Raw genomic sequence first — 11,496 nt, forward strand, 5'->3', positions numbered from 1 at the left:
CTTGCCAACACTTGCTACTGTCTGACTGCAGCCCTCCCAGCCCTCCCAGCCTGGGGTCTGGGGTCTGTGGCCCGCATCTCCCTAACGAGGCCCGGCGTCCTCCCACCAGCTTACTGGCCGTGTGTGTATTTTCCCAGCCACCCAGGGGAGCGGGGACAATCCTGGACATGGCAGCTCTGCCTCGGTTCCTTGCCCAGACTAGAAGACAGGCACCGGGCCCAGCATTGCAAAGCCAAACCTTCCACATTTGACCAAATGCTGCGCTGTTTGGATTTGGGTCCCCGACACACAGCCTAAGGGGACCGTTCACGGGGAGCTTTTGTCCTTTGATCCCCTCACCCCCAGCCAGCACCCTGATGCACAGAGAAGCGGACACTTCAGTGGCTTCACCTTGACCTTTTTTATTTGCGTTTTTTAAAAACAATTAAATTAGAATACAAATATTAGAAAACCGCGGCCCTCAGCTGCCAGTGCAGCCGGAGGGGGGCCGAGCTGCACAGCCGAGTTTATACAGTAAAACTGAATTTGCCCTCGGCCAGATTGATGTCCCTTTCTTCTTCAGACCTGAAACGGTATTGCTTCCTGACTAGAAGAGCTCTGTTTACACAAAGGAAATTATTCTGGGGTTGGAGGGGCAGCAAGGAAAAAAAAGCAGAACAGAACAGAGGGCAGAGGCGGTGGGAGAACCGAGCGCGGCCTCCAGAGGACAAGGATGCTGGGCAGGGGGCCGGGCACCCAGCAGCGGGATCCTGGAGGCATGGGGGCAGTGGTGGGGGCCCCCCGTGATGGCTGGACCCCCGAGGCCGGGCGCCCCCAGGGGCTGGGCGAGTCGCTGACAGGTGGCCCTCGGCCTGGTCCTGTTGGAAGACGAGAGTAAGGCTCCCGGGGGAGGGGGGGGCCAGGCAGGCCTCTACCCGTCGGAAAACCCAAGAGCAAGAAGAGGGGGAAGGCGCCACCCCACGTGGAGAGGGTGGGGTGGGAGTCCCTGCTGCCCCTCGGGAAGTGGCCGCCCGCCCCGCCCTGCTGAGGAGGGCCGGTGGTGGTGGCATCTGTGGACATCTGCGCTGTTCCGTAGGGAAGTTAACCTGAATTGGAGTTACCGAGGTAGCTGGCTAGAGAACAGACCCCCCCACGCCACACGCTGCCGCACTCTGGGGCCCCCGCCTCCACAGGGGGTCCTGGCCACATGCTGGGTCTTCAAAATACCAAGTTATTGCACTTTCAAAAAATACAACACATCTGTGGCTAAACCCTCCCTGGCCCCCCCACACCCCCCTGCTCCCCGTGCCCCCCCCGCCCCCCTCCCCGCCCCAACCCACTCCATGGCTTCTTGGCTAAAATGCTCCCTGCTCGGCGGTGCGCTCCAGGGTCTCTGGGCGAGAGAACGTGTTTGCAGAGAAAAAAAAGCAAAGGAACAGACGAATGTCAAAGTCGTGGCTGCTGCCGGGGAGGGGGCGGTGCGCCCGTCCGTCTCCCCTGCTGCCCCTACTGCCCCCACGCGCCCCGTCCCTCTGCACCAGCTGGAATGGTCCCTGGAAGAGGCGAGGTGGGGCGGGGCGTCCGAGTGGGCTCCCTGGGTCTGCCCACCCCTCCCCAGGGCCGGCTCCGGCTCCGGCTCCGGCTCCGGCCGGGGAAGCAGCTGTGTGGGTGGCTTGCCTTGTTTATAAGAGTTTGATTTTTTTTGTTTCCTTTTCCTTTTTTTTTTTTTTTGTACTTTTTTTTTTGTCTTTTTACTTTTTTTTAATCCTCCGATAGGAGAGTCCAGAGGTACAGGTGCCAGGAGCCAGGGAAAGGGGTGGAAAAACAAAACGAACAACCATAAAAAGAAAAAAAATCACTCCTCCCTCTGTACCCCGAGGCCCGCCTGCGCCCCATCCGCGTGGGTGAGCACCAGGAAAGTCGAGTGTCCAGCCGGTGGCGGTGCTGGTGGCGGCGGCGAGCAGTCAGCAGGCCGACACCAGGCCCTTCTGGAAGGGACAGCGTCGCTTGGGCCGGGGGCCCTCCTCATCCTCGTCCTCCTCGTCCTCGTCCTCCTCCTCCTCCTCCTCCGAGGATGACGAGCTGTCCAGCGTGAGGTCCACCACGTCGGCTCCCGGCTTCCCGTTCTCAACACCGCCTACCGCGCCGCCCCCGCCACCGGCGCCCCCAAGCGCACCGCCACCGCCACCACCGTTGACGTTGGGGGTGGAAAGGAGCCCATTGGCGTCCGAGGGGCCTGAGGGCGACAGGGAGAGGAGCTCAGAGCAGGTACGTGGAGGCCAGTGGGGGCCGGGGCCCTGTTGTGTCTCCTCTGCCTCCACGAGCGCCACCGGGTCCCCAGAGCCCCGTCCAGGCCCGGTGCACAGCAGGCACTCGGTAACCGCGGGGTCTCCCGCCAGAGCCCCGAGCCGAGCCCAGCTCTGCCCCGCGCTCTGGGAGTCGACTCACCGAGCACGAGGATGGGGCACTGGGGGCTGCAGCTGCGCTCCTTCTCGGCGCGGATCGGGCACCACGAGCCATCCACCAGGTACTCGATCTCGTCGGCATCCTCGCACTCACTCAGGATCTTGGAGAGGAGCCTGGAGGGGCGAGGGGCTGACTCCTGGGCCGGCAGGGCCACTCCCTCCCCACCCCGCCCCGCCGCCCGGGCTCAGGCCGGCTGCTCACTGAACAAGCCACTTCCTTCTCTGCAAAAGCGGTTTAAGGACAGCACCCACCAGGGCCTGGTGTCCTGAGGTCCGGCTGCCCTGCGGGAGGGGGAGGCCTGCCCCGCAGCGCTCCATGTGCCTACAGCTACCCCCTCTGCTCCTCGGCCCCCCACCCTCCCACCCCACCCCTGCGCCACCCCTCTCTCTACACACGAGGCGCCGCATGTGCACAGACAGCCCCCTGGAGAGGCTCTGGGGCAGGGCAGGAAGAACTGGGGCCACTGCATTCCCACACACGCCAACAGCACCCCCAAGAGAGTGCCCATCGCAGGCCCGGCCCGGCAGGACACGCTCTGGCCCTGGGCACCGTTTCACTGAGGTACTGCCAGCCAGACCCATTTTACAGATGGAGACACTGATGCCCAGGGACGGGTGGGAAGCTCCCTGAAGCCCATGAGACCAGAAAGCAAGCCGCCTGGGCTCCATTCCAGGCCCCGCCCCTTCCAGGTCACAGGGCCTCCGTCTCCCTACCTATGAGGCCTCTGCAGTGCCCACCGACTCCAGGACCGGGGGACCCACGCCAGGCCAGGTCCCGCACAGGGGACACACGTGCCTCAGTGGCAACAGGCCCCCCACATTTGTCCCAGGAGGTCAAAGCTGCACCTGCCTCCACGTAACTTGAACCACCTCAGACACAGTCACACACGAGGAAGGCCCTTCCTGCTCCAGGACATCCCCTGGAGCCTCTGGGGGCCCCCCTCATCACACTCACAGGCCTGCCACCCGGGGTCACTCTGTGGCATCCCGACGGCTCTGCCCGCCACGGCGGTCTCCACCACACGTCCTAGTCCGCAGCGCCCCCTCCCTTGCCAGCAGAGCCCAAGCAGCAGGAGCATCTCTGGCTCAGGTCCCCACGCTCCCCATGCCCGCCTGGGAGCTCCCTGAAGGCAGAATCTGGGACAGAGTCCTTATGGGGACCCTAGAGTCACCCAGCTCAGGGACAAGGGTGGGACAAAATAGCGAATCCTCAAGCAAACACATGAATCAAGGACCCTGCTTCTAGGAAGCCTCCCTGGCTAGGCCCAGGCCCCGTGGGATGCTGGGACTGTGGTCTGTGTGGGGCACAGCCATACCCCCAAACCCCAGGCCCATCTGCCCCTGGAGCTGTCGGAGCTGCCGCCACTTGAGCCTGGGTGACCCGCTCTAGGCCTGTGGGGGTGGGGGGAGAGGCAGGCACGGGGCCGCACAGCTGCCAGGCCAGGAACAGAGCAGCCATTCAGCCCTGGCCCTTGTGCCCAGCCCCAGGGGCCTCCTCACTCCACCCGAAGGCTAGACAGTGTGGGGACACTGGGGCACGGAGGCTCAGCCCCTCCAGGGAGGGCACCCAGGCTCAGAGCTGGCCAGACCCGGGTTCCGGTCCTGGCCCGGCCACCTGTGAGCTGGGCACGCCTGGTGACTGCCTCTCTGAACCTCAGTCCCCTCATCTGCAAGGTGGGGGTGATCGAGGCCCACCTCCTGCACGGCTGGGGTGGATGGCTGACAACAAGCACTCCAACGTGGGGACGGACTCACGCCAAGTCCCTACCGGCCGTGGGCCAGCCCCCAGCCCACAGCACGCACACACTGCTGGGGCGCAGAGTGTGGCCACGGAGCCAGCCTGGCGGCCGCACACCCACCCCTAACTGACCACAGCCTCTCGCCCCCTGCCCCTCCCCCAGCTCCGGGGACAGGAGATGGGTGTGGCTGGCGCCTGGCAGGAACGGCCTGGTCAGGTGCTGGGCTCAGTTTCTGGAAACCTAAGACCTGAGCAAAGTTTCCCTTTTGGGGAGAATGGCCTCTTCCCCTCATCCCCCTGTGGCGTGGGGAGGGCCAGGCTGCACGCGGGCGCCACCTGGGAAGACGGGCACACGAGAGCCGAGACCAGAATCGGGGGCACGGCTGTGCTTCCCACCTCTCCGTACAGAGCGTGTGACAGAGGCGGCGCTGAAGGCTCGCGCAGTGGCCACGGGGCTGGGGTCTCGGGGTCCCCGCTCCGTGTGGGGAAAAGCAGACTCCAGGTCTGTGAGGTCACAAGCAACGGCAGACCTCCTGGGCCCAGAGAGCCCACGCCAGCAGCCCCCGCCGGGGCAGCGAAGACCCCAAAGAGCCCCCCGAGGAGCACATCTGCCTCTCCTGCCACCCGGGCTTTGAGCGCAGCCCGCAGAACCTGCACAGCTGGGCGCCCCAGGGGCCTCCAGCTTCCAACGGCTGGGCCCCTCCTCCCACAGGGGCCCAGGGAGAGGCGGGGCCCCCCGAGGCGGCCCGGAGCCTCACCCGTCGATGATGAGCTGGTCGTAGGGGGCCGGCTTGTCACACACGGGGCACAGCCAGGTGGGCTTCTTCTCGTTCATCTGGAGGTAGAAGACGGCGTCGAAGCACTGCAGGTGCGCGCAGGTCTCCGCCCGGCAGGGCACCGACAGCCGCATCTTCACCAGCTGCGGGGAGCGAGGGGGTGGCGTGAGTGGCCCCCCCGGCGGCGCCGCACCGCAGGCAGGTGGGGGCAGAGGACGCGCGCACCCGGACTCACTGGGCAGATGAGGGAGACCCGCACGCCGGTGGTGGCGATCTCGCTGTCAGGGTCCAGACGCAGCTTCTCTTTGACTGCGGACAAGGGGGTGGTCGATGTTAGAAGGGACAGAGGTGTCTGTGGGGTCGGAGCCAAGAGGCAGATTTTCCAGCCCCCGTCGGCGCTGGGGAAGGCAGCGGCGAGCACCCTCAGCCCCTCCATCTCAGGGGGAAGACAATCCGCACACGGAGACCCCAACAGCCACCGCCCAGGACGACGAGATGCGTGTTTCGGCTCCAGGGCCCAGGGCTGCGGGGTCCCCTGTGAAAGCAGCCAGGGCAGCAGCTGGGGAGCGGCATGCCAGCAGGGCACGCTGACCCGACAAGCCCACCCTGCCGCGCACCGGCACAGCCCACGGGCCTCTTGTGAAAGAAAGATGGAGGCCAACAGCCGCCTGCAGGGCTGTCCGCTGGGACTGCACATTCCACGCGAACCATCCCTGAGCACCTGGCAAAAAGGGAGACGGGCCGCTCGCTCCAGGACGGTCCTGGCCGCCCTCTGCACCACACGCAGGGCCAGGACGCGAGGCCCCCCTCCCGAACACTCCCAAATCTGGCAGGGGCGGGCGCGAGCCCACGAGCACGGCTTCTTGGGTGACCAAAGCTACCTCTCCGACTTAGGAAAAGCTGGCCAGTGCCTGAAGCCAAAGGCCTCGTGGCAAATGCCCACGACCACACACAAGGCCCCCTTCTCAACGGTGAACACAGGGCTGGAAGAAAGACTGGAAGGAAAGGCATGCAGAGCAAACCCTGGGGAAGGCCCACAAAGGGCGTGCAGCTCCCCACCTCCGGACCCTTTCAGGCTTGTTCTGCCTTTGTTCTGCTCTCAGTGGGAATGGGGAGGCTGGCCAAGAGACCCCAGAAGGCTCAGCAGAGACGGACCCCGGAGCTGCCCCTCCTTCCTCCGCTCAAGCCCTGCAGCCCTCCTCCAGAAGCTTCTTCTTCCCTCCCACACAGGGTTGGGGGGGCCCGCGCAGGCGCGTCCCCAGCCCACTCCCCTCACGCCTCTATGTGAATTCCCACCTCACGCTCGCCTCTCTGGCTAAGTGCCCATGATGGACTCCAGTACACGTGGTTTGGAAGCCAGGCCGCCGCCTCCCCACCCAACAGAGAGAAGACTGGGTCCGCAAGAAGGCCACAGGTGAGACAAGTACAGGACTTCCCGCGGCTACTAGAAACCCAGCAGCCGGCAACCTGGCCTGGGGCTGGCTTCCGAGAGGATACCGGACCATCGGTGCCAAGCAGGGGCCCCAGAGGTCCCATACACACCTCCCCCTTCAGCACTGCGGACCCCTGCCCCTCCCAGACTTCCCCAGACCTCCGGGTGCCCCGCCCCCACCCTGTGGACCAAGGCCTGGATGAATCCCACCTGGCCCCCACACCAGTGCCTGCCCCCTTTGCCCCCTCTGGTCAAGTCGGCCCTTGTCCCCACAGGAAGCTGGGTAGGTGGGGGAGTGGTTTTGAAGAAAGGGCTCTTTGAGGGAAGAAGGAGGCGGTGGGGTGGGGTGCACAGGCAGGAGCCCTGCCACTCTGCCCCTCAGGGTCCCCCATGGTCAGATGGGGACATCGCCAAGTCCCTCAGCCCAGGGCTACCGTGAGGATCTGGTCAGAAGGCGCAGCGACCAGACAGGGCCAGTGACTTCCCCGAGGCCACACAGCCACTGCATACATGGACATGAGACAAGAAACAGGATGGATTTTGTCTACCCGTCTTGGCGGTGGTTCACTTTCAATGCTCACTGTGTCCCCCTCACCGTCCCCAACACAGCTGGTTTGGTCTCAGGTTGGACTCCATCACCACCCAGTACCTGCAGCTCCAAATTGGGTCTGCTCCTGCCCCCCTGGGCTCCTGGCCCCGCCCAGCTCTGCTTTGAGCACCCATCCCCTAGGACCTTTCCCGCCTCGCTGCTGTGGGATGACCCACAAGCCAGCAGACCCGGTCCCCGGCTCTCGCGGCGCCAGCTCCCTGGGCTGGAGGGCCCGCCTCCCGCGTCCCTGCCTCAGGGCCTCTGCGCTGGTTCCTGTGCTCCCCCTCCGTCCACGTCCCCCGGGGTGACCGACAGGCCGGCCAGCTCACCCAGTGCCTTGCACAGCTCCGGGTGCTTGACCCCGATGGTTTTCAATCTCTGCAGCAGCTCCGAAGAGGTCAGCTGCCGCACCAAGTACAAGGCCACGGAGTAACTCTGGGGGCAGAGACGGGGGAGGGGCAGTCAGGCGGAGGTGGGGCGTGGGGGGGGCAGAGGCCGCTCCCCGCCCCGCGCACCTTGCCGTAGTTCCCCCAGGTCACGGTGATGCGGTTGGTGGCCGAGGACAGGTACATGAGGTGGGTGAGGTTGATGGGGCGGCAGGGCCTCTTGGGCTCCACTCCGGGCTTGTTGGAGGGGTAGTAGCCCTGGAAGCAGACGCGGGGGCTCACACCGCGGAAAGAGGTTCCACGGCAGCCTCTCGGCCCCATCCCCCACAGCGGCCCAGGGCTGCCCAGGGGGCCCCACTGACCGGGACCGAGCAGTAGCTGTGGTTGACCTTCACGGCGATGTTGGGCGGGTACTGGTCCTCCTGAGGGCCGCTGGTGTCTGAGTAGCAGATTCTGCAGTGACGACACGGACTGTGAGGCCGGCAGGGGCTCTGGACAGAGGGGCGGCCCTGAGAGGGGTGTGGGCGCAGGGCCAGGGTGGAGGCCACGAGGGCCGTGTCTGCCCGGCAGGTGGATCGCCGTTCCAGACCACGCGAGGGGCTCTCGGGGCCCCGGATCTGGTCTGAGCGAGGCTATGCGGTGATGGGTCCATATGCGGTGATGGGTCCACAGGCAAGGACAGACGGCAGGCAGAGAGGAGCGGGGCTCCGCCTCTGACCGGGGAGAACCAGAACTGTCAGGAGGGAGAGGGGCCTGACTGGGATGCGCCTGGGGTGGAAAGGGCAGGGCTACGGGCGCCGCGGGGTCCAGGCAGGCCCAGGCTTACCTGAGGACGACCTGCACGGCCTTGATCCCGGGCTGCAGTTCTCTGCGCATGCCAAGGAAGCAGAGGGGAGGAGGAGAGGGGTCAGTGAGGCAGAAGAGCACTCAGCACGCCACGCTGATCCCTTCACCTGAGCTAGCCAGACAGGTTCACCTGCTACCTCCCTGGGCACCCGAAGGTCTCTGGGTGCTGACTGAAATGTCCTCTCCTGTTTACTCACTGGGGACTTGGGCAGATGACCTCCCCTCTCTGCACAAGTGGAGGGCAGGGTCCATGTGGATATATTAAATAGGTTGGTGGGTACAGGTCCAGCATGTGCCAAGTGGGCCAGCAAATGGCTGCTCCAGTGGTGACTTCGGACTCAGCTGGAGACGGAAGGGCCTCAGACAGCAGGGAATGGCCTCTGTCCCTCAGCTGTTATGGCTCAGGGTCTTCACTGGGACGATCCTGCCCCAGCAGGACCCCAGGCAGTCTGCGGACAGCTACGGCCATCACGACTAGGGGAGCCCTGCCACCAAGTGGTGGGGGTCGGAGATGCTGCTCAGCCCCCCATAGTGGCCAGGGCACCCCCTCCAAAAAGTGACCTGGCCCCGATACCAAGAGTGCCAAGGGGAGCCCTGTTAAAGGGGGACACCGGCCCACCTCTGGGGGCTGCAGATCAGAGGCAGCGAGAGTACGAAGACGGGGCGCACTGCCCAGTGCACACGGCAGGTGCTGAGCACAGGGTGGGGGCGGGGTTTCCCCTTGCCTCCACTGTGGAGCGCCGGGTCTACATCGGGGCTGCGGAAGGCTGCCCTAGCCCGGCCCTCCAGATGGCCCAAGACCACGCCAGTCCACCGCCTGCCGTGGAGGCCAGCAGTGGTGCGGGGCACAGCGCACCTGGAATTCCGGATCAGCTCCACTTGCCTTGGTGTCAATGCAAAGATGCACGGACTCTCTTGAAGCTTCTCATTATTCTGTGGAACTAAAGACAAACTCAGGGTCAGGGTTACGTCTGGTGCCCAGTGAGGGAGCCAGCCACACTCATGTCCAAGGGCCGGCCCCTCCTCAGACCGGGAAGCAGGGAACAGGAGGCTGAGCCTCACCCAGGCAGCCGGGCCTGTGGGATGGAAGCAGGGCCACCAGGGACGAGGGTGCAGGGGGAGCCCAGGCCTTCCTGGTGCCACACCACAGCCTACGATTCAAGGAACACCCCTAACCCTGGAAGGGCCCCTTGGGAAGCAGCAATCTTCTCAGCCCTCCGGGGCAGGCAGACAGAAGTGCCTGGCTCAGGGCAAGGAGCCTGCTGGGCCAGCCACTTCACCTGGAGCCTGTAAGATGCCAATACAACTCTGTCCCCACCTCGCACGACTGTTCGGGGCACCCGGCAAGCATGAGCCTGTCTGTGCGGTGCTCAGCATAGGCCCTGCAAGCACTGCTGGAGGGAACAAGGACAAGCTGGATAGAGATCTTGCCTCGGGCATTCATGGCCGGTGGAGGAGGAAGGCAAGTGAAACAGCCCCGAACCACCAAGTGCACAAAACGAGTCACGGAGCAGCCTAGTCACAGCAAGAGGCATGAGGAGGGCCGCAGGGACACCACACACAGAGCCATGCCAGCCATCCCAAAGTGCCCACTGGGCACAGAAGTAGAGGAATGTCTGCCAGGCGATGGAGACCATGGTGGTGACAAACTGGCTCTTCACTCTCAAGTTATAACTGCATCAAGAACCCCAGGGGTGATCAGAAAGTCTCTGAACTGAATGAGAATATACAGTGCGCCAAAACTTGGGGGAAGTAGCTAACACAGTTGTTGGAGGCAAAATCATAGCTTTAAATGCCTCTGTTAAAAAAAAACAAAACAAAAAGGTTTCAAATGAATGACCTGTGCTTCCTCCACAAGAAACTAGAAAAAGAAGAGAAAATTAAAGCTGAAGTTATTAGAAGGAAATTAAAGATAAAAATAGAAAGTCAGCAACAAAGAAAATCAGTCAGACTTCTTTGATAAGCTAACTAGAACAAACAATAACAAAAGATCGTAAGCACACCCACTGTCAGAAATGAAAGATAGACAGTAGTACAGATCCTACAGTCTTTTGGTTTAATACAGGAATGAAACCAACAACTTTATGGCAATAAATCTAACAACTTAAATGAAACAGACAAATTTTTCCCAAGTTGCAAATTACCAAAACCAGCACCAAAAAATATAGGAAGTTTGAAAAGCCCTTTATCAGTTAAAGAAGTTGAGCTCATAATTAAAATTCTTCCACAAAGAAAACTGCATTTCCAATTGATGAGTTCTAATATTTAAGAAACCGCATAAACTTTTATGAAAGTTCAAAAAATAAAGAACAGTGAACTCACTTTACAAGACTGACATGACCCTGATAACAAAACCTGACAAAAACATATAAAGAAAGGAAAATTACAGATAAACATCCCCCATAAACACAAAAACAAAAAAACCTTTAGAAAATATCAGCAAATATCCAGGCCCTTCGGATTTAGCCCAGGAATGCAAGCTTGGTTTAAAACCTCTACACATCCGCTAGCATGGCTAACTCCACGTGCTGACGGGGACATGGAGCGAGCAGGATTTTCTGCCACAGGCAGAAATTGCCAGGCAGTTCCCAGCAAAGTTAAACATACACCTAACCAACACCTCAGAAACCCCACTCTTAAGGGGTATCTTAGGTTCCTGCCCCCCAAATAAATGGAAATATGTCTACAAAAAGATGTGCACAAGAATGCTCATGGCAAACTTACTCCTATGAGCCCTGACCCGGAAACAACCCACGTGCCTGCCAAAAGAAAAACAGACACACAAGCGGCAGTATGTTCACACAGTGAAGTAAAATGATGACCCAGGGCAGCGCAAGGACAAATTTAAAAGTCAGGATGCTGAGCCAGTCGGCGGACGCCCAGACGTACCCACGGCATGTGCACTAGGCTGCGTCCACAACAGGCACAACTAACCCACAGCGACAGGAATCAGAATGGGAGTTGTCTCCGGGGATGTGGCGAGGGACGCTGGAAGAGGGCTGAGGGGCTTTACGTGACAGATACGTTCTGTTTGCTAGTATTTGGTTACTGGGGTACATTCACTTGGTAAGACTATCTGTGGACTTTGTTGTATGTAAATTATGCCTCAACCTAAAAACACTGACATCTATGCTGAATAGGGGCACTTGACTGGCTCAGTCGGTGGAGCCTGCAGCTCTTGATCTAGGGGTTGTTTGAGCCCCATGTTGGGTGTAGAGAGGACTTAATATTAAAATCTTTATTTTTTTAATTTTAATTTTTTAAAAAGATTTTGTTTATTCACAG

General features: G+C 61.4%; 1 protein-coding gene across 2 annotated transcripts in view; it reads right to left on the minus strand.

Moving 5' to 3' along the window:
• Positions 1-381: 381 nt before the first annotated feature.
• Positions 382-11,496, minus strand: part of PIAS4 (protein inhibitor of activated STAT 4) — a 24,574-nt gene continuing 13,459 nt past the window's right edge. Inside the window, exons 3-11 of one of the 2 annotated variants that reach the window (XM_040629584.1) lie at positions 9,095-9,152; positions 8,192-8,233; positions 7,728-7,818; positions 7,495-7,623; positions 7,309-7,414; positions 5,194-5,267; positions 4,941-5,101; positions 2,428-2,558; positions 382-2,215 (exon numbers count right to left, since the gene is read on the minus strand). In XM_040629584.1, coding sequence (XP_040485518.1) covers positions 1,944-2,215; positions 2,428-2,558; positions 4,941-5,101; positions 5,194-5,267; positions 7,309-7,414; positions 7,495-7,623; positions 7,728-7,818; positions 8,192-8,233; positions 9,095-9,152 — 1,064 coding nt within the window. In that variant the 3' untranslated portion in view covers positions 382-1,943. Of the gene's footprint in view, positions 2,216-2,427; positions 2,559-4,940; positions 5,102-5,193; positions 5,268-7,308; positions 7,415-7,494; positions 7,624-7,727; positions 7,819-8,191; positions 8,234-9,067; positions 9,153-11,496 lie in introns of both variants that reach the window. The other variant, XM_040629583.1, reaches the window with a different exon arrangement.

The sequence above is a fragment of the Ursus maritimus genome, unplaced genomic scaffold, assembly GCF_017311325.1.
Source record: "Ursus maritimus isolate PB19 unplaced genomic scaffold, ASM1731132v1 scaffold_14, whole genome shotgun sequence".
Classification (NCBI taxonomy): Eukaryota; Metazoa; Chordata; class Mammalia; order Carnivora; family Ursidae; genus Ursus; species Ursus maritimus.